The sequence below is a fragment of the Protomyctophum bolini genome (genome assembly GCF_963924005.1).
Source record: "Protomyctophum bolini genome assembly, chromosome: 3".
Taxonomy (NCBI): Eukaryota; Metazoa; Chordata; class Actinopteri; order Myctophiformes; family Myctophidae; genus Protomyctophum; species Protomyctophum bolini.
Window position 1 is genome coordinate 16,630,053 of NC_137864.1, and position 23,592 is coordinate 16,653,644.

Sequence of the window (23,592 nt, forward strand, 5' to 3'; positions counted from 1 at the left end):
AACGCCATGTTGGAATCTCTACCTCCCTTACTATTGAAGCACGTGCGTTGCGTTTGATTGCCTTCACTGAGACAGGGTATTGTATAAGAATAGATAAATGGAAGCGCTGCAGGGATCCGTGTAGTGGCTCTTAGATGGGTTTCCTTCAAGTTGTACTGCTTGATTCCCAAAGGTGTAAATTGCAGACTTACTTTCTTTCTTTCGCAAAGAAAAAAAGGAATCCAAGGCACTCTTTTCTTTGGTGAAAAAGACTCGTATAGTTTATTGATGAGCAAGGACGAGCAAACAGGACCTACGCGTTTCGACCAAAAGTTCTTGGTCAGGGTCAGGGTCTATCGTATACTGTCAGAGTTACACGTAAGGGTTCATTTAGTCCCCCCTCAGGAACCCAGACAGTCCCTGGACCACTTTGAGACCTCACCTCACATTCACAGTCATCTACAAGAACAGTTGTTCTCACACGTTTTAGCTTGAGACCCAAAAGAGAGACGTGCATTTTTATTTATTTTTTTAATAATACTTGTAGGAAACAAAAAGGACCCACAAATGGGTGCCGGACCCAATGTTTGGGACCCACTGTTGTTTCAAACAGTGGTCCGGGGACCACCAGTGAGTGGGTTCCAGGTGGTCCCCAGTTGGTAACCTAAAGATCTATGCTCTAAAGAGTAAAATCTTTGTTAAACATCTTACAAGAAGTCTACACAACCAGAAAATGTAGAAGAATTGTTATTTTAAAACGTATCCATCAACAACAAAATATTCTCTCGTTTTCGGTCTTAGAGGCCAAATGTCATCAAATTGTGGTCCGTGGCTCAAATGCCGAATAAATAATGGACCTCGATGTGAAAAGGGTTGAAAACCACTGACTAGAACACTGCCCACAGAGGCCCACCTCTTCTGAACCTTGCCTATACGTAAAGAACCACTTCACCCCTTTTCAACCTGTACTGTACTGTATGTTCATATAATTGGTTCTCACTAATGCTCATTATAAGATTAACCCATTTTGTCTTCTCATGCAGTCTGTGTCTCAGTGGAGGGCTGTGGAGGGCAGGTGTTGCGATAAAAATAAAGAAATACATTTAGATTTGTATTATAAAATGCAACAACAATGGCTTCTTCTACTTCAGCATGCTAACGTTCCAGAGAGAGAAATGTTCTACTACTGTACTGTCCATTAGCTTGGAATCTCCACGGATGATGTCACTGGTTGCCAGGTTTCTACACAGACAACCCATCTCGGGCTGAGCTTTCGCATCACACTAAAGCCTGATTTATACATAGCCGTGTGCCGGTGTCATCCACCTGAAATAGCTCTTGTGAGCTTGTACATCTGTTATTTTTGGTGTGGGACACGCTGCTCGCAAAACTACTCCAGGACTCTCTTCATAGGACACTCCTGAAAACGTATTATTTAAGCTTGTATTGTAACAATAATATAGTGTACAGTAAGGTTCGATTCAGTAATGTATTATTATATCAATGTCCTATTAATACAATGTTTTGTTACAGATGAAGGAAGGCTGAGGTATCTTATAGTAGCCTACACTCCGAGACTATGGGATATACCTTTTTCTTTCTTTTGGTCTCTACACTGTCATTGCACCGTTTACTAAATGAATGAATTAAAACAAGAAAATAAAATCACTGAATAATTTCAATTCAATTTGTGTCTGTTATGCAGGTACATATTCATAATGCAATATGGATCACTTGGATTTTGCATACAGTTTAAATATCGTTTGATTTCATTGTGTCTTTGTTATATCGACTAACAATTGAAAAGAAGGCCTATATAGGATTAAGTTGAGATTCCACAGATAATCATGTTAAAGGCTTCTGGGATCAGAGGAAAGCTGCCCTGGATCTCTGTCTAAGACTAGGCTGATGAGAGGAAAGCTGTGCTGGATCCCTGTCTAAGACTAGGCTGATGAGAGGAAAGCTGCCCTGGATCTCTGTCTAAGACTATAGGCTGATGAGAGGAAAGCTGTGCTGGATCCCTGTCTAAGACTAGGCTGATGAGAGGAAAGCTGCCCTGGATCTCTATCTAAGACTAGGCTGATGAGAGGAAAGCTGTGCTGGATCCCTGTCTAAGACCAGAATGATGAGAGGAAAGCTGCCATGGATCCCTGTCTAAGACCAGACTGATGAGAGGAAAGCTGTGCTGGATCTCTGTCTAAGACCAGGCTGCGTGCCAGCGCTCGTCCAGTTAAGTGAAAGGTACGCCTGTTATGCGAGTTTAATTGAATTATCTCCAATGTAAACGATCATCGCTTGACGCAGGCTGACAACTGCACTAACCTGGCAGCAGTGGTGCACGGTATCACGAGTACATGTACACAGGCAGGCCTATACTTTACTTGAGTGTTATTTTTTGATACTTTTCCAAGACAAACATTTTTACTTTTACTCAAGTAGCCTACGTTTCTAGGAAAGCTATAAAGTACCGAATACTTTTAGCTTGTCTGTTTTTCCTTTCTTCCCTAAAATAAATTTGTTTTGACTGAGCTATATACTTTAACCTCCTTTATTTTCCTTTTCTGTATTTGGGACGGCGGTATACCTCCCTCCCAAATACAGAAAAGGTAACCGAGGATCCGGAGAGCGGCTAATGACTGGCTGTGTCTCGGCCTCAGCACAGCCTGCTTCTCAGGTCTGTCTGAGGGCCTCTGCTGGCTGGCTGCTGGGGGTGGCCTGGCCTCTTCAAAAGCTATTTCCAAAGTGGCCCCTCGGGGAGGACAAACCAGGCGGGCGGGCAGTATCGGCTGTGCAAGACACACACACACACACAGTACACACACACACACACCCACACACACAGACGCACGCACACACACACACGCGCATGCACGCACGCACACACATGCACACGCGCACACAGCCACACACACAGCTGCTCGGAACCATGACAGAAGATGACGGATACAGTTGTCGTGGAGGGACAAATCAAGTTTAGAGATGGAAAAAAGGTTTAATTCTCGTTATTGTTGTTCTTTTTTTTTACGCCTGTGTAGTGTGCAGTATATCTCTCTCTCTCAGCAGCCAGTGGATATGCGTGGTGATTTATTGTTGTTTTCTAACCTTTTGAACAGTGGAAGAGTCGCTGGGTCGTGCTGCGGAAACCCTCCCCGGTCGCCGGTATGTTGCAAACCGCTTCTATTTTTATATCATCCACCAGCACTTCATAGAGAGAACCAGATCAACTCTGACACACATTCACAACAGGACAAAGAACATTTTAAACAGTTTGTAGATTTATTTGATTTGATTTCCACAGTAGCATGGAGTAAAATATGTTAGTTCCCTTCCATAGGAAAGGTGACAGATAGTTGTACATTATACAATTGAATTTATTCACATTAAAATAAATTAAATAAATATTTAATGGGGACTTTGAATTTCTCATTTATCCCGTCAGAGATTGTGGAATTATTCAACTAATTGCAACACAATATAATTTGGACACTGGCTATGTGCCACACTGAGGCGCAGCAGGCAAATATCACATATCAGCACGTGGGGATATATTGCAACACTCCTATTAAACAGAGAGTAGAGTTTAGAGTTAGTGATGCTTGACTCTGGTTATTTGTTCTACAGTATGTAACACAAGGCTTGGCACAGCTTGATATTTGGCCAACCTGAACTAGCTGTCATGAACTGTGTGCATACAGCGTTGCGCTCTCCACAAGTATTATTTGCTGTCTTGATTGTATAGACCTCTTTCTGTTTTTATTCGCTGTATGTAAAGCACTTTGTGAGAAGTGCTATATAAATAAAATGTACTTACGGTACCTACCTACTTAGCCTACTTACTTACTTACTTACTTACAAGCTTACATCAGCAATGTTGTAGAGTGGTTCTCAACCAGTGGTCGAAATGTTGAATAAAAAATAAAAAACAGAAAATAAAGGAAACATAATAAAAATGAAACATAAAAAACTATATATATAAAAAAACAACACCATAAAAAACATAGAAATGTGTCCACGACCCACAAATGGGTCCCGAACCAGTGTTTGGGAAACAGTGGACCAGACAATATGTAATGTGAATTTCATTGTGAGAAAAAAAGTGTGTGTGTGTGTGTGTGTGTGTGTGTGTGTGTGTGTGTGTGTGTGTGTGTGTGTGTGTGTGTGTGTGTGTGTGAGAGCACGTCTCGAGTTTATCTTCAGCTGTGCTCATGTATCAGTTCATTGTTTCAGGATTTGTTATGACAGCTGTGCTGTTGTGGACACACACACACACACACACACACACACACACACACACACACACACACACACACACACAGAGAATACCTTTTCTTTATTTTTAATCCACAATGTCTGTAGTAAGTTAGTAACTGACACTTTCTCCCATTCTGTCACCTCAAAATACCCCAAGCATGTGGTTACTTTATCCTCTGTGTGTCTGTTAGACTGCCTGTCTCTGCAGGTGTTTAAGGGGAGGAAGAAGAAGAAAAACAAGGAGAGGGTCAGTGGCCATAAGGAGAGGCTCAATGTGACCCTGGAGGTATGTCACCCTCAACCCACCCCCCCACCCCCTCCTCACCACCCTCACCCCCATATACTGTACGACATATAGGAGCACAATGGCCAAATGACCAATGACACTAATATGGTCAATGAGCAGGGGTCATTAATATGTCTGTACACAGATGAAATGTGTCCGTGGCAAGACTTGTCTTCTTGTCCGTGACAAATTTAAGATTTTCTCTGATCATGAGACCCAATAGGGCCTTTGCCAACGGGGAGCGAGGAGCGCACACGTTGTTGCCTGGATCAACGACAGGTCTGCGTTACAGGTCTGCTCAAGAGGGGCGCGACAACGCAAGCGTAAAAGGAAAAGCTAAACCGAATCCATGTCAGGTGAGTCGTGGGCGTGTGCACGAAACGAGCATGTGCGCAACAAATTCACGGGACCGCGCTCACGTAAATACGCTTGCTATTCGAGCAAAAACGCAGGTCTCCTTGAAAATGAACTATAGGCGCGTTTTATCGCTCCCCCTTGGCAAGTATTTCATACAGCTTAAGTTAAAAAAATCTGAACTATGCCTTTAACCGACAGACAATAATCTAATAGATGGCAGGGATAACTCATTATACTGTAGAGACTGCAATATAGAAATAAATATTGTAAAGTAAAAGTCCAGAAGTCAAGTATTTGCATGAAAATTTACAAAAAGTAAAAGTATTGAAAATAGCAGATCTGCAATAGCCTGGTGGGTTCCAGCCTGAACCGCTGTGCTCCGTGAGTTTGTTCTGTCCTGAGTGATTCTGATCTGCGACGCATTGTGAGCTTGAAGACACAATATTTGGATCTGAAATGTAGTGGAGTAGAAGTAAAAGTATTGGACATATTGGACAAACTAAAACTAAATACATGCTTTACCATCCCGTAGGGGTGTTTGATAGTTATTTTGTTTGAATCCCATTTACTGTATTTTGTTAGTTAGTGTAGTGAGGTTAGTAACTGTATTTTTGTTTCCACTTTGTTAGGGACTTTAGTTAGGGGTAATTTTCTTTTCTTAGATAGTAAGTTTTTCTTCAATGTAACAGACACCCTGAAGCCTTTATTTCTTTGAACCAACAAAGAATTTGCACGTTTTTGTCTCTGTCAAAAGAGAAAAAAAGGAGACTAATAAACGTCTTATTGAAGTGAGCCACTGAGGATCATCGCCTCCTCACTCTTTGAAAGTCTTTGAATAAGAGTTAATTGCTACTGTGCTTCAGTTCAGATTCATTGATATCTTGCTACCGTGAGTGAATTTAATAGATGCTACAGATGCTACTGGTCTTTGATGTAGTGTTTTGAGTGGATGTTTGATGTTTTTGATGTTGCAAGTGTATTGTTGTGTGTTGATATGTATGTAGTGTTTTCTCTATGTTGTCTATGTATTGTATTCATTGTGTTGTGCCCGAGGACCTCTTCTGAAACCAGATGAGCTAGCTTTCCTTTAAAAAAAATTCAATATGGCTCTATATGAGCACAAATACACCTCTCAGCCTGCTGCTTTCTACTATTCCATTAGCAAATAAATGAAACAAGCGTGCACAGCGAAATCCTCAGGGTAAACGCTCAGAAATGGATTTATCCATTCTCTTTGTTTTTACAATTCACATAATGTGTTATTCTAATGTGTCCCTAGTGGGTATTATAATGTTCCAATCTGTAGGTGTTGCACCTGTTCATTTCAGGCTGTTTATATTTGCCTGCATAGACACGCTCTGATAAATCTCAAATGACTCAGAAGCGGAGTGCAGACAGATCTCCTTTTATTGCTTTAAAAAAAATCTATAATAATAATAATCTTTATTGTCCCAAAGGATATTCATCTTCATATTCATAGATTATCACAACATTTGTAATAATAGGCTCAATGAACACAGCATAATTACTCTTACTTCCGGGCGCCTTCTCTACTTCCTTCACAGGTGTTACAGATGACACTAATGAAGGCTCTGTTCCATTCTGGTGAGGGTGTGTGTTGGCTCACTGGAAACACTATGCTACACCAGTGGGTCTCAATTGTGTCCTTCAGTGGGGGTGTGCAACTCTGAGCTAGAGTTATGGGGTTCCTTGAAATAAAACAAACTTTGAGAACCACTTTACGGCTAACTGGAACAGAGCCTTAATTATTGGTATCATCGGTAACACCTGTGAAGGAGGTAGGGAAGGGGCCAGGAAGTAGGAAGAGTTATTCTGAGCTTGCCGAGGTTGGATTATAATGAGGGCCAGTGATGAATGCCAGGTGATAATTTGTTCGTCACCTACTGTCGGTACCTGAGTTAACTTCAAGGCCAAACCTTGAAGTTAACATATACTGTCAACAAGTGACTCCGGCTGGTGGACAAAACAGTATATTTCTGCCCGGTGGGATTTATCGACGGTGAGTGGAAAGAGTTCATGGCTCAGGACATGGACCTTTTCTTTACAAAGGCCCATTATTTATTCAGCATTTGCGCCACGGACCACCGTTTGATGACATTAACCTCTCTACATATAAAATAGGGTGGTCTCTCTGTAGGTATTGGAAAAAATAAATGGAGCAGAATTGATTGGATGTTTCCAACCTTTTCAATAATATCAATATATAATTTGATATGTATAATTATGTAGGCTAATTCTGTGTCTAGGACTCCACTGAGAAAACCCATTGTTGATGCTGCAGCCCCTTTTTTCATATACAGTAGTGTACTTGATTGTTGTCAGCTGGTCTGTCTGCAGTAGTGGAAAGTACTGTATACTGTATAACTAAGTACATTTACTCGAGTACTAGTAGTCTGTACTTAAGTACCATTTTGAGGTATTTGTACTTTACTTGAGTATTTCCAATTTCCAATACTTTTACTTCTACTCCACTACATTTCAGAGGCAAATATTGTACTTTTACTCTACTGCATTTATTTGAAAACTTTTGTTGCTGCTAGCTACTTTTGGAGACTTTAATTTGGATTAGAAAACATACATTTAACCACTTCAACCCTATGTACATTTCGGCCATTTGAAAATACCCAATCTACAAGCTTGTGAGCTTGTAGATCGGGGTATTTTCAAAAGATTGTGTGCACATTTTGAACTTGCAATAATATGTGTACTTTTACTTTTTGTACTATCTACAGTTTATCTGCAGTACATTAATATACAGTATAATATTGATACTTTTGGGCGGGAACCCGTTTTGGCGTTAGCATTACATGCTTTAGCTATTTAAAAATAGCAGATCTACAAGCTCATAGCGCGCCACCGAGTGGCGTGCTACGAGCTTGTAGGTCTGCTATTTTTTTTAAATTGAAGAACGACTCACATAGAAACATAGCTTTTTCAGAAAACTGTCGGGATCTAGAAGACATTTTCCCAATCTGATCTCAGGTCAGAATGGGTTAAGTAAAACATTTGACTACTCTTGTCTTGTCTTGTCATGCAGGGGATCTGCGGGGTGGAGCCCGGGCCGGGCTATGACGGCGTGGCCTACAGTCTGTCCATCCTCTGCCTGGGCTACAGTCTGACCCTGGGATTCCACAGCCGAGAGGCCCTGGCGGCCTGGGACGCCCGTCTGCGCCACAGTCTGGGAGAAGGTCAGTGCTTCGCTGCTTTGACCTTTTGAAATGTGTTTGTGTGGGCCTGGGCCGTGGCTCAGCGGTCCAGGCACCTTGGCTGGTAGCCCAGTCTGGCAGTGTGCCGCTGGTTCGACTCCCGATCCCGACGGCCTTTACTGCATGTCACCCCAACCCCATCTCTCTCCCCATTTCCTGTCAGGCTAGTCCCTGAAAATAAATAAAGGCGAAACCGAAAGCCACAAAAAAAACATAAAAAAAAAGTGTGTCGTGGGCTGCAGTAGATCAGGGACAGAGTGGCCAGCAGTGTGTCGTGGGCTGCAGTAGATCAGTGACAGAATGGCCCAGAGTTGGTGTCGAAGTGCGTGCGTGCGTGCGTGCATGCGTGCGTGTGTGTAGCACAACTTGCCATTTAAAGTAAACATATGTCAAAACAGAGTGATGATGACAAATTACCAAGCAGCATGGCTTTAATAAGATTTTTTTTATCTTCATTATCGCTGTATAATAAATCAAGATCAGTGTGTTTGCTTACGATCTGTGCATAGTTTGTTTGCACTTTCTGTCTCATTTGCTGACTGATTGATGTTGGCCACTTGTCTTAAGAAGTCATTAGGCAATGGTTAATGACCACACAAACACGCACGCACACATGCACAGAGGGACACGCATGCGCACGCTTTGTAATACTATACTTGTGATCAGCATTTAACCTTTCCCCTAAAGCCGACAATTAGCCGACCTACAAGCTCATGACGCATCGATTTGTGATGCATTGTGAGCTTGTGGCTCCGTCATTTTCGGTGCGTGACACCAGCACTAAAAATCAGACACACATAACGCTAAACCCCAAAGCACCAGTATGTATAGATCTATAGATCCTTAACAGACGACGCACACTGATAAGCACCAGTATGTGTGTGCAGGCCGGCAGCACCTGCACCCCACATTCATAAGATGCAATGGAAAAGTTACAAAATGCACCGTCAAACTTTCAGATGCTGTTTTTCTCCCAGTGTGGAGGAAGAATGCTTAGGATTTTTTATTGTGATCTCTCCTTGAAATGTTGTTTACGCTGTTGTGTGTAAAGTTCTAACAAACACTTTTGGTGCAACTTAGACACATCATCAGTGATGTATCCTGGGGTCTTTGGGTGTTTCGGTAAACAGTAATAGCAATTAAAAATGGTAGTCCTCAAAACCACACACACACACACACTTTGAATATTCTCTGAAGTACAGTATTCTCTCTGTATTCCACATCAGTCCACAGGTTCAGCGTCACCATCCAGCCAGGTACTAAACTGGAGAGCGGCTCCGCCTCCCTGCACCTGTGCAACAACCTATTGGTCCTCGCCAGGGACCCGCCTCCGGCCATCATTGGCCACTGGAAGCTGCCTCCGGCCGTCAGTGGCCACTGGAAGCTGTCTGAGCTGCGTCGCTACGGCGCCGTGCCCAATGGCTTCGTGTTCGAGGGCGGGACTCGCTGCGGATACTGTGAGTAGTGGTCATTTAGACCTGATTCTACAAAATGTCTTCTAAATCATGACGGTTTTCAGAAAAATCTCTTGTTTCTATATGTCATTGCATCTCAAACTATTTACTGTCAAGGACCCCCAGAATGATCTGTATATAGAGGGTATGTGTGTGACATCATCATCATACCCGGAAGGTATGCGGGAACTGAGTGGCAGAGAATACTTTCTGGCCTTGACAGCCCATACATCCAACCAGAAAAGTCTTATCTGATTGCATTAAACAACGTTGAACTCACTTTGACACTCACTTTACCACTCAATTTGCCATTCGACTTTATGCATGCGAATACCCTCTATTTGGCTGGGGACCCCTATCTGAAAATAATGTTGTTCCAGGGACCCTCCAGAAGCAAAGCTTTGAGTTAAAATCGTTCGCTCTGAAAGATTTGTGCCACATTTTTCAAAAATAGCATGATCTACAAGCGAGGCACTTGGTGCCGCGCTATGAGCTTGTAGATCCTCAGGAAAATGCTTAGTAGTACCTACACCATGGACATCTCATAGTTCCTCCTCTACTGTACAGACAAGCACATTGTACTGGAGTTTTGTGACCTGTACACAAGAGAACGTACTGTCCCACACTTATTCTGCAGAAAAAGTCGTACTTGTTTAATGTCACTTAAAAACATGTAGACTTGTATTCCGGGCCAGGCCACTGTGGTCATTGTATTGCTTGTTTTAGAGAGTTAACTTCAGACACTAGTCATGTACTGTATGTATGATTCATAATTCTCCATATCCCACCACACCACGTTGTGAGCACTGAGCACACTGGTATGTACTGTACTTTAGGTATCCTCTGAATGTCCTGTTGATGGGGGCTTGTATGTGAAGAATGAGAGGGGTTTTATGTTTTCGGCAGATGTGTGTGTGTGTGTGTGTGTGTGTGTGCGTGAGTGCGTGTGCGCACATGCGTGTGAGAAAGAAAGTGTTTAGAGGGTGGTGCTGAGTGCTGACACTATTTAAAATGTTAATAGTTGGGGAAACTTTCACTGACTGAACAAAGTACGTAGTAGTCATTTCCATTTCACCATAGCTGCACCAAGTCTGACAGTGTGCAGTGAGGGGAGACAGTGGCTCAGGGGTAGAGCCGCCGCTTCAGTTCGAACCCGGGCTCCCCCAGAGTTAGTGTCAAACTGTCCTTGAGCAAGACGACGAAGCCCTAATTGCTCCCCATGAGCAGGTTGGTGCCTTGCATCAACCATCGGTGTATGAATGCGGGTGTGTGAATGGGCATTTGAATGTAATGCACAAGCTATGCAAGTGCCTTGGGTAAAGGCGCTATATAAATGCACCATTTATTTACCATTTACACTAGTTATACTAATTTACTTGCAGTAGGCCTATATATAATACAGTATATGAAAACACAGAATGTATATATTTTTGTTCAACTTTGTGGTTCAACCTTGTGAACCGTGCGTGCGTGCGTGCGCTGGTCTGATGAGCAGACTAGTGGCTCCTACAGGAATAACTGCAGGGTCCTGGTGTCTGGTTTCCTTGCTCTGATGAACAACATGCTATAAATACCAGCCTCCCTCCCTTTACTTCTGCTCACACAGCCTAGTGGCTGCACCGTCTATGACAGCTGCCCTCTCCTTCAACTCATCTGCATGTTACCCAGCAGCCCTGGGGAAAGTGCAGAGAGAGTGGCATTTTTGGCAGGCATTGAGAAAGTGTGGGGAGCCGTGTTGCCTTGTCTGCTCATTAGAAGCAACTTTTTGGGCTTCTTTTTCTGTAAAGTTGCTTGTAAATATTGTTGCAGGTTGCGTTTTTTTGGGGCTTGTTTCTAAAAGTGTAGTTGCTTATTTGGACTTCCTATAAATTTCGTTTTTAACCATTCAGTGATTATCACACATTTTCATGTCAAGGACATCCACAGTAATGTATTTGTCCATGTACCCTACATCTAAAATATTTTGTGCCAGGGACCCCCATACCAGATTTGTGTTTAAAAAAGATTGCACATTTGTTTTTTAGTTTTTTTCTTAATTTTCTACAAGAGCTTTAAGATCAGCTACAGTATTTTCAAATAGCCGGTGTGATAGCGTGCTCATGTAGCCTTCTTTTGGACTTGTTTTCATAGACCTGGCTGCTTATTTCTCTCACACAATCTGGCAACACTGGTTGGGAGGGGACAGGGGGGACGGGGGGCAGATACAGTAGGTAGGTAGAGGGAGAGAAAGAGATGGAAGCAACTTGCATGGCTGACGTAAGCCATTGTGAAACCACAAATACACGGTTGCACTTTACCTGACATGTAAAAAAAAAACATACAGATTTAAGAACTTTGAATCTGGCATTCTTATTTAGAGCATGTAATTAGACAAAACTTCAAAGGCAGTGAAAATGGACGATAAAGAAACAGAAAAATCACTTACCGTATGTGAATTCCTCCCTGGAGAGAAATGATATGAAGTTCAGTGACCAGTGGACAGGCTGTGGTTTGAATTACTTTGTTAAACAGACCAAACCTACGTCACATATCATGACAATTATTATAAACGTGCACTGCAGCCTCAAACACCACCAGACAATCACTTGAAATGCAGCAATACAGAAATAATCAGAAATTCTGTATAAACACACGTGTGGCATGTTGACAAGTGGTTTATTAGTCTAGTGCAGTATTTTATTTCAGGAACCTATATTATCAGGGCAGCCAGTGCCGGTTCTAGGCCTTTTGAGGCCCCAGGCAACATATTATACTGAGGCCCCCCCTTCCTGCCAGACATAGACATCAAAGGGGGCTTCAGCCTCTGCCCTTTTACCCGTCTGTGAAACAACTGTCCTCTCCAGACCATGAATGCAGCATTTACTACATGGTGAAAGAAATGCAAATGCCACTCCTTTCCATGCCATGCCATGCCGGAAGGCAGCATTCAGGACAATTGCTTTTTTCCCCCGAAGTCTCCTGAACTAGAACACAGTATTTTGCGTTGAATAAATTTGTTTAGAAATCCATGTCGTAAACCGCATCTCCAGTAGATGCTGGGTTGTGCCCCGAAGATAGCTGATCTACAAGCTCTCAATGTGAGATTGTAGATCTGTTAGTTTCGCTATTTTAAGTATTTTTGCCCAAAAGTGCCCTCTTACGGGATGTCAGCCCCTGCCTCTCTAACACTCTATTCCCTGGTTGGTTGGTTGGTTCATTCAAGAGAGAAATGTGGCTTGGGACGAAGACGACATGGATGAGGGCTGATCGGCTCCATTTCAGGCTCCCAGCCATTTATTGGACGCACCCAGTCAGAACTGTATCTGTCTGAAACAACTGGCCATTTGAATAACCCCAGATTCTGCAAAGCTATTCAATTAATTTCCAACATGCCGAAGTGCCTATCCTTGCATTGTTAAGGACTCCGTGCCCATTTCTGAGAGACTGTGCTGGAATGTTTTAATGAGCACATTGCCTCTGGTTCCCTGATTTGTCTCCACCTTTTAAATTATATATATTTAATTTATATGCCTTCTTCATAGATGCTCTTTTATTTGAATCCTTTCTCTGTAGATGAAGTTCTTTTCACTGGACACGACAACACCGGCAGGTCCAGAACATCTGGAACCATAATTAAAAAATATATACTTTAAATGCTGCTGATTTGATTGCTATAACTTGGCAAGTGTACTATTGCTGAGAACCCAATGTTGAGTGTGAGGTTATCCAGAACCAGCCTGATCTAATTGGGCACGCGTTTACGATTAGCGGCCATAAACCCGGCTAAATAGGCAAAACATATATATATATATTTTTTAACAATATATTTATTGCATTTTTTTTTTTTTTTTTTACAAACAGACAATACAACAAAACAATACATAATACAGACAATACAATTACTTAAAATGACAAACAAACAAAAAACAAAACAATAACATACAGTACGTACATAATAATAATGGCATGCACTTGAATGGTAACAACAGAGTCAAACAACAAACAAGACCAAAACCAAACAGCTGCAGAGAATACAATTAGACAATTTCCCCCATTAAATAAGATAAGTCATTAACCGTAATATATTGAATAAACTTTCCCCATATCTTATCAAACATCTTCTGTTTATTCTTCAAAGTATACGTGATTCTTTCCAGAGGAAGACACAATGATAACTCCCTAAACCACTGAGCAATACTGGGTTTGCCTATCTTTTTCCACGATAAGGCTATAGCCCTTTTGGCTTGTAGTAAACATAAATCCAGAAATCTTTGTTCGCTACTCTGAATCTTATGGCCAGGTGGGCAAAGACCTAATAGAAACAGTTTTGGGTCAAGCTCAATATCTATCGACAATATCTTCTGAATCTCCCTCCTCACTTCTTCCCAGAATTCTTTCACTCTTGGACATGCCCACAGACAATGGAAAAGTGTACCTTTGTCTTTACCACATCTGATACAAGTATCTGGAATATCTGCACTACATTTATTTCGTTTCTCTGGAGTGATATAGACCCTCATCAGCCAATTATATTGCAACAGTTTTAACCGAGTGTTACCCGTCTGGGATTGAGCATCCATACAGGCTGAGCTCCACTCTTCCAATGTCAATTCCTCTTGTAGATCAGCATTCCATGCATTATATTTGGATTCAGAGGATTCAGGAGAGAATTCTACTAACATAGAATATAAATCAGAAATGATGCCCCTATTAAAGTGGGCAAAACATATTGTAGTGAAAGGCAAGGTTTTTGAGTAACAGCAGCCTTTTTGGTTTCATTAAATCAATTTATTGTCCATAACAGATGTGCTTGCTGAGTATCAGTGAATACTATACATTTTATAAAAGGTCAAGAACTGAAAAGTGTGTTCACTGAAGCAATTTGTACCAAAATGAACAGAATTTACTGTAGTTATAATACCTACCATATAAGCTTCTGTTCTGTAACTAGAACACAAGTACAAAAAGGTGTGTTACAAGTCTGAGTCTGAAGTAATCTGTTCTACACTGTTGACTACCTTCAAAATGTAGTACTGTAGGATTCCCAAGTGAAACATCTAATTACCCCATCAGCTCTTTTACAGGAAGACCTATTAAACAGGAGACAGTGGGCCAGCACACGTCGATGATAAACCTGTTTTAGTATGATTACTTGTATTGCATTTTTATCGCATTATTTGTGCAGAGCAGTGGAGAGAAACGGGAAAGTAATTAAGGCGGGAAGGTGAACATGGTCTCTGGCTGGGAATCAAAGTAGAAACATGGCACCTCGCTGGCTGAGCCAACAAGGTGCCTCTGTTATGATGAATCTGAAGTCTCAGACCCTATGTTAACCCTATGTTAACCCTGTTATGATGAATCTGAAGTCTCAGACCCTATGTTAACCCTATGTTAACCCTGTTATGATGAATCTGAAGTCTCAGACCCTACTGTATGTTAACCCTATGTTAACCCTGTTATGATGAATCTGAAGTCTCAAACCCTATGTTAACCCTGTTATGATGAATCTGAAGTCTCAAACCCTATGTTAACCCTATGTTAACCCTGTTATGATGAATCTGAAGTCTCAAACCCTATGTTAACCCTGTTATGATGAATCTGAAGTCTCAAACCCTATGTTAACCCTATGTTAACCCTGTTATGATGAATCTGAAGTCTCAAACCCTATGTTAACCCTATGTTAACCCTGTTATGATGAATCTGAAGTCTCAAACCCTATGTTAACCCTATGTTAACCCTGTTATGATGAATCTGAAGTCTCAAACCCTATGTTAACCCTATGTTAACCCTGTTATGATGAATCTGAAGTCTCAAACCCTATGTTAACCCTATGTTAACCCTGTTATGATGAATCTGAAGTCTCAAACCCTATGTTAACCCTGTTATGATGAATCTGAAGTCTCAAACCCTATGTTAACCCTATGTTAACCCTGTTATGATGAATCTGAAGTCTCAAACCCTATGTTAACCCTGTTATGATGAATCTGAAGTCTCAGACCCTATGTTAACCCTATGTTAACCCTGTTATGATGAATCTGAAGTCTCAAACCCTATGTTAACCCTATGTTAACCCTGTTATGATGAATCTGAAGTCTCAAACCCTATGGCACACATATTGACTGGAGTCCCACAGGGGTTCTAAACTAGATCCTCTTCTTTTTTCACTCTACAGTCTACACCAAAAGATCCGATCTTCATGTTCACAGTAGATTGGCTATTTTCGCTGAACGTCCCCAGAACAGAAACGCTGTGGTTAAATAGATTCCCCAGACCTTCTCGTGTGACTTCTTAGCTGTACTGTCCCGTTTACTGCATGGTCACATCTCATCTGCAAAGCACAGTGCCATATTATTATTAGTAGTATTCTTTTTTTGCCAAAGTCTATGGACTTTAATGTTTGTTTAGGGTAAATAATTAGGGACATACCCCTCATACCATCATACCCCTCACATCATACCCCAGCCGGGGTGAGCAAGTCCCGACCCACGTCCCAGTAGCTGCCCTCGATCAGACCCACTAGGGAAAGACCAGGGCCACACAATCCGTTGGAACCACTCCGGAACTACTTTGCCGGGACAGGGAGGCACAATTCTGGCATGTAGAGGGACTAGGCTCTGCGGGTTGACTCCTGTCTGGGCCCCTCCTACGTCTCACCAGGTCCACTCCTGCTCTCACCAGGAGTACCGCCAGGACCTGTGCGTTGCACCAGACTCCCAGCACCAGGACCTGTGCGTTGCACCAGACTCCCAGCACCAGACACTTCATTCAACAGTGGTGGTTTCTTGTGCCGCAATGGTTCCGCAGGCTCCACCTGGGCAACGGTGGTACCGCAGGCTCCGCTTGCAGCTCGAATGGCCCTCCTAAAGGCCTCATCGAAGGTTTTTGGGCTTCCTCCTCACGGAGGATGCAGGCTGGGGCGCCAACCCATACTGATCCAGTGTCAAGAGGACTTGATTTACACAGTCATTGCTTATTCATGGTGTATAAAATTTTGATTGCAATTTAATTCAATGGAGCCATTTTATTATGCACAGTGGAGTTTAACGGTTGAATTCATGATGAAGTCAATGAGACCGGCAATATTAGATTACCCAAATGTCCTTAAAAAGACAATCAATATTAGATTACCCAAATGTCCTTAAAAAGACAATCAATATTAGATTACCCAAATGTCCTTAAAAAGACAGTCAATATTAGATTACCCAAATGTCCTTAAAAAAAAGAAGGGAAATCGAAATGAATGAAACTAATAATTATTCTCCCCACATGGATATGGTATTAAATAAACTCTAAAGATGGAGAATTTGGCGAGAGAGATTTGCGATTGACTTATTTACCAGGAACGGTGCACATTAATCAACATGTCAGTTGACAAATGAGCCAGTTAGTCAAAAGCTCATTTTCATCTGTCCCCGAGCAGTCTGTTAATGTTCCAAAGTGGATAGAGGGGGAAAGGAGCTGACCTAGTGTAGAGCGCTGGGGATCCCAATTAACGCAACGTAAAGGACTTAAGTGGTTAAAGAGTCGTCTGCTGTGTACACCAGCTTCTCCTCCCTCAACCACAGCTCTGTAGCCTATATACTACATATCTGGCAGCGCTTACTGCAGTATATGGACTATTACAATCACATCGAGTCTCTGTGACACTACATCACACTCTCTAGTGTGTGCAAAAAGACACACCGAGCCAGACAGTCCATATAACCACTGCTGAGGAGAGAGAAGAAATGGGCCTGTGCTTCCTACAGCACTTTCAGAAGATTGTTTTTTACCATAATAACACATAAAAGCTTGAAGCCTACTTAGATGCTGAAGATGGGCCATACCAGCATATATGCACATCTTCTATAATATATCATATACTGTACATGTGCATATACTGTATGCATCCATATACAGTATATATGCATGCACAGACGGGTTTGCGTGGTGTGTGCCTGACGGGATGCAGAGGAAGACAGATGGCCTGGGCACCGTTTTCAACGCGGCCCTCCACTGAGAACTATGACATTAGCACAGACACTCAACTTTACCCATTCAGACTGTAACACGACAGTGTGTGCGTGCGTGCTTGGGTGCTTGGGTGCGTGTGTGCGTGCGTGCTTGGGTGCGTGTGTGCGCGCGTGCGCCTTGCCACTATGTTTTCCCAACACCAGCAGTCACTGTCTTAGATCCAACATCCATCAAGACCTCTGCTCAAGCTGATTATATATCCCAGCGAGAGCCTAATGCAGCGGGATTGCTCCCAACTCTATAGGCCAACTGGAGAGGCTGCCAGAGAGTGTGTGTGTGTGTGTGTGTGTGTGTGTGTGTGTGGGGATGTGTGTGTGTGTGTGTGTGTGTGTGTGTGTGTGTGTGTGTGTGTGTGTGGGCGCGTTTGTGTGCACTCCAGCATGGTGTGGCATCTTTCAACTTTGCTGCCAGGAACTGTGTCTTGCTAAGTGCAGCCGGCTTTTAGACCTGATCCAAGGCAGGGGGTTTGGGACAGGCACACATGCTGTCTATGTCAGTGGTTTGGGGGTTCCAGGTGGTCCCCAGCCACCAAATGATGGAAAGTTTGTAACCAAATGTACCCTTCTAGATCTTTAACTCTTCATGAGAGCGTGAAATGAAACCAAATGGACCCGGTTGAGTTCAATTATTGTTAAACACCTACATAATTTTGAAGAATTTAAAATAATTGTTATTTTGATTGTTATGATACCAACATAAATACAGCATTGGAATTGCGGACAAAATCTTATCCAACGATAACAAAATATTCTTTCGTTTTGGGTCTGAGAGGATGTCATCAGATGGTGGTCCGTGGCTCAAATGCTGAATAAATAATGGGACTTGATATGAAAAGAGGTTGAAAACCACTGGTATACCAACGTGGTCCCAAATATCTGGCTTTTAGACTTGTTGGTGCCTATACTAAAAGCCCACTTTGATTTTAGTTAAGCAGAAACTGTGAAAACTGAAAAGCTGATTGTGGGTCATTAACCTAGTAAGTTCACCTATTCTCCAATACATATAGCCTACATAACAACTACCACCTTGGAGTGTGGTGGGACCCAAATGCACAGCAAGGAGAGGCAAAGGAGTGTTAAAGCCCTCCCAGGGCCGGGGAGGATCTTTATTCACAAACACATGTGAGGAGAAAGCAGGAATAATAAGGGCCACAGGCTGCTCTACAGAGCTCGAGTGCTGGAAGCACTGGAGAAGAGAAGTATAGAGTCAGTGGCAGGTTCACAGAGGAGAGGAGGAGTATGGAGTCAGGGCAGGTTCACAGAGGAGAGGAGAAGTATGGAGTCAGGGCAGGTTCACAGAGGAGAGGAGAAGTATGGAGTCAGGGCAGGTTCACAGAGGAGAAGTATGGAGTCAGGGCATGGTTCACAGAGGAGAAGTATGGAGTCAGGGCAGGTTCACAGAGGAGAAGTATGGAGTCAGGGCAGGTTCACAGAGGAGAAGTATGGAGTCAGGGCAGGTTCACAGAGGAGAAGTATGGAGTCAGGGCAGGTTCACAGAGGAGAGGAGAAGTATAGAGTCAGTGGCAGGTTCACAGAGGAGAATGTAATGCACAGTAACGGCGTGAGCCGCGTGACGTTTAACTGGCTAGCTCTTAACACTGAGAACCTACGTGTACGTTTAATGGTCGTTGTCTCTGTTAAATGCAGAAGCGACTTCACTGTTTAAGCTGATAACTAGATCTTGTCTGTTTTACATTTCAATTATCTGTTTTTTATACATTTTTGTGGTGAGGAACTGGCACTATACTGTACGTACATCAGACTAACTCTCTGTGGTCCATAGCCTTACTCATGGACCAGAGCTACATCCCTACCTGCTTTCTCGGCACCATTTAAGGCCGTTTCCAAATGTTAAAATGTAAAAGACCAATATTATTATGAAGAAAACAATGTAGGTCTTTTAACATGTAATATCTATGGGGTGACGTCACGTCAACACCACTAGGTCTGGAAAGGGGGCGTTGAAAGGGGGCGGGGAAGGGCTGTGGGATAGGCCTATACTTTCACAATATTTATCTGTGGAACGTATTATGTATTTTTTTTGGGGAGGGGGGGTTCAAATATTATGATTATGTTGGGGGTCACAGCCTGAAGAACCAGTGTGTTGTTAACCATGTGTTCCCCCCCCCGACCCCCCCCCCCCCCCCCCCCCAGGGGCTGGTGTCTTCTTCCTGTCCTGCTCTGAGGGGGAGCAGATCAGCTTCCTGTTTGACTGTATCGTCAGAGGCATCTCGCCCACCAGGACCCCGCATGGCGTTCGCCCCGCCCTGCCAGGTACGCACGCACGCACGCACGCACGCACGCACGCACGCACGCACGCACGCACAACTTTTACTTCTACTCCACTACATTTTGGATCCAAATGTGTAATTTTACTCCACTACATTTAAAAAAAACGTTACTTACTAGTTACTCTGTGCATGCATGCATGCACTCTCACGCTCGCACACACACACACACACACACACACACACACACACACACACACACACACACACACACACACACACTGTCTGTACCAGTGCATTTAATAGCAGCATTCATGTTACTGTTTTTCTTTTTTATTACCTATAATGTGTCAAAGAGCCCCACTGTTCTATAATAAGAACACTCCATCACAGAGCTACAGTATGTGAGTCTGTGCCTTTCACTATAAGGCTTTACTGGCTGTTTTGTGTGTGTGTGTGTGTGTGTGTGTGCGTGTGTGTGTGTGTGTGTGTCTGTGTGTGTGTGTGTGTGTGTGTGTGTGTCTGTTTGTGTGTGTGTGTGTCTGTGTGTGTGTGTGCGTGTGCGTGTGCGTGTGCGTGTGCGTGTGCGTGTGTGTCTGTGTCTGTGTCTGTGTCTGTGTCTGTGTCTGTGTCTGTGTCTGTGTCTGTGTCTGTGTCTGTGTCTGTGTCTGTGTCTGTGTCTGTGTCTGTGTCTGTGTGTGTGTGTGTGTGTGTGTGTGTGTGTGTGTGTGTGCGTGTGCGTGCGAGCGCGTTGGCGTCAGATTAGGTTAGGGGAAGCACATGCTTTAAAGCCCCTCAGGGTCAGTGTGTGGAGTAAGGGGGTGTGTGCGTGTGTGCGCACGTTTGCATGTGCGTGCGGCCACGCACTCGCATATTTTACCATACTGTTTATAACACAAGCATTTAGACTGAGAAATGCTCTACTGTATTAAGTTTTAGTGAGTAAAGAAAGTAATCTCATCATTGCTCTCACACTCAGGACCTTTAATATATATACTGTAGTATACGCTCCAGTTTTTTTTTTATCGTACAAATATGCAATCTTGAAGCGGTGATTTATATGGTGTATGTGTCCTGTGTACTGGGCAACTTTGGTGCATGACACATAAATATAGAATCTATCTCTATCTATCTAAAGCCTTACTTAGAAGCCAGGCTTCTATAGTTACATTTCAGAAGGCTGAGATCCATCATTTGACCCCATTGGTTGTTCCTGAAACACACTTCATTGCTTGGGTGACTGAATCTCAGGCTAGTATTAGTAGGTGAAAACATATTTTGAAAACATTTTGCCAACATATATATATATATATATTTTTTTTTGCTATATCCCCTTTTGCCACTCTCATTCTAGTTTATTTATATATTTATTTTTGTCTTTGTTTACTTAATCTCTCTCTTCCATGGTATGTTTTTCCTTGTTATGCTGAAAATGTTTCATCCTTGCACCTACATTTTGAATGACTTTAAATAATATATAATGTTTTGTACAAGAAATGCATTTTACACCAAGAGTGTGGCCGATCCATGGCCTCGACAAGTGCATACCAATTACGTTGGAAGCATGCAGTTATAATCCATTTCAAAACTGAATATCACTTGAATATTTATGTGAAATGTATTTTTGGTCCTCTAACATCCAGGATCAAAGTCACGCACAAAAGACCCCCAACTGAGATCAAAAGAATAGATATCAGAAACCCACACTATAGCTCCCTTTGCGTCATTGTCAACTAATAAAGTTAGCCTACAGTGGGGTAAGGTACGGTCATTTTATTTATAGAGCGCCTTTCAAAACAGTTGTTACAAGGTGCCGGTTAAATGGTAAATGGTGCATTTATATAGCGCCTTTATCCAAGGCACTTAGATAGATAGATTGTGTATTACTCACCCATTCACACTTTAGCATTACCATTTTGGTTGCAACTTTTGCAAGTGAACATTTTGTGTCATGTCAGACCCCCTTCAGAGGTCCTTGCATGCTTGATTTTGTTGGGTCCTTTTTCAACCCCGAGACATACTGTATGCTGTGAAGGAGCTATAATTAGTGTAAACTGGCAGAGTTAGCAATTGTTAGCCGACACCTCACGGAGCATAGTGAAGAAACCTGGCAGCATTGGCGGGTATTAGCAGTTAGCATGTAACGTCAGGCCATGGGGCAGTGAGCCAGGGCTTAGGTTGTTGACACCTGGACATGCGCGCGCGTGTGTGTGTATGTGTGTGTGTGTGTGTGTGTGTGTGTGTGTGTGTGTGTGAGAGAGACGTGCAGTCGTACAGTACTCATACGTGCCTGGGTGGATGTAGGCCAGACTGTATTAGGTTGTATTAGGTAATCATTAGACTCCACCAGACTCTCTCCCCATGCAGAGTTCAGAGTTTTAATAAATGTAGAAATGATGTGCAGGATGTAATTTACATACAAATGTGAGGGACTTCATTTATTTGACTAGATTTGGTAGATAGTTTATTTTAAACCAAAGATCCTCTCTTTCACACTTATGCCAGCAGTGTGCCAATGATAATCCTTTGTGCCATGCGTTGGTACCGGTGCCAAAGGTTGCCTACCCATGTTATACAGTACTCCTACTGTACATGCCTGGTTGGATGTAGGCCAGACTGTTATAGGTGGGTGATTTGGCATGAAAACCAGGGGTGGGTCTTGCAGAGGCTTGAGGCTGCTATGTATGTGCCCATACCCGTAACCTGACCAGTGGTAGAAAGTAACTACAGTAAGTGAGTGCATTTACTTAAGTACTGTACTTTAAGTACAATGTTGAGGTATTTGTACTTTACTTGAGTATTTCCAATTCCCAATACTTTTACTCTCAGAGGCAAATATTGTACTTTTTACTCCACAGTTACTTGAAAACATACTAGTTACTTCGTACAAGCTCACAATTGCCTCATCGGCAGAGTATTTTTTATATCGCAGTATTGCTACTTAAGTGCAAAATGTGGGCACTGTCTTTCCACCACTGAAGGTGCCCATAGCCATAAAACATTATGCTGCAGACGATAGGTTTACAAGAAGACGGTAGAATTGCACATTCGCTATGCTTACAGCCTGAGTTAGACTTGGTTGTGCACGGTGGGTGTCACGCACCTCACAATGCTTTGTGATGCTCTGTGAGCTTGCAGATCTGCTATTTTTGGTGCGTGACGCTGACGTGCAACTCGGTATAATTCAGGCTCAAGCCATTAGGAGAAAGGCAATTTCCAACTCCCTGTTGTGTCTCTAGATTGGTGATAGTATAATTAGGACCAGGTGTTGATGTTAACTGGTTTTGTGATAACTAATTGCTGCACAAGGCATTTAACCATGTCTTACGCAAATGTTTAACAACCTTCATGATTTGCATGTTATGAAACACATTACAGTCTAAATTGTAACAGTTTGGTACATAAATGTTATGTGTGGGTCTATACTAGTGTATACAGAGACTTAACAACACTCCGAAATGTGTTCCAAATACAGTGAAATCCTCAGTGTTTACATCTTGACAGACTTACAGGTGAATTCTGGTCCATATGTACACTGAGTGAACTGGATATATTGAGGGGTGGTATAGCTCCCTCTGGCTGGCTTTTGAAATTATGTCATACTGTATATACTGCCGTTGGGCACTGGCCTACTTGGAACGATGCAAATTGGAAATGTATGCCCCACCCAGTTATTATGTCTGTGTCCCTTGCATGCCCAAATACGGAGTCTATGTGAGAACAGGCCAGCTCCATATATGGAGCCTGGGCAGTAATAATAATAATAATAATGAATTGCATTTTTATAGCGCTTTTCCATGTGCTCAAAGCGCTTTACAA

At 42.6% G+C, this 23,592-nt stretch overlaps 1 protein-coding gene across 2 annotated transcripts in view; it reads left to right on the plus strand.

The window, feature by feature from the left end:
- The first annotated feature begins 2,856 nt into the window (after positions 1 to 2,856).
- Positions 2,857 to 23,592, plus strand: part of dok7b (docking protein 7b) — a 42,541-nt gene continuing 21,805 nt past the window's right edge. For both annotated transcript variants that reach the window (XM_080759459.1, XM_080759460.1), the window contains exons 1-6: positions 2,857 to 2,969; positions 3,093 to 3,138; positions 4,422 to 4,516; positions 7,932 to 8,082; positions 9,327 to 9,557; positions 19,700 to 19,819. In XM_080759459.1, the coding sequence (XP_080615585.1) occupies positions 2,916 to 2,969; positions 3,093 to 3,138; positions 4,422 to 4,516; positions 7,932 to 8,082; positions 9,327 to 9,557; positions 19,700 to 19,819 (697 nt within the window). In that variant the 5' untranslated portion in view covers positions 2,857 to 2,915. The remainder of the gene's footprint in view (positions 2,970 to 3,092; positions 3,139 to 4,421; positions 4,517 to 7,931; positions 8,083 to 9,326; positions 9,558 to 19,699; positions 19,820 to 23,592) is intronic.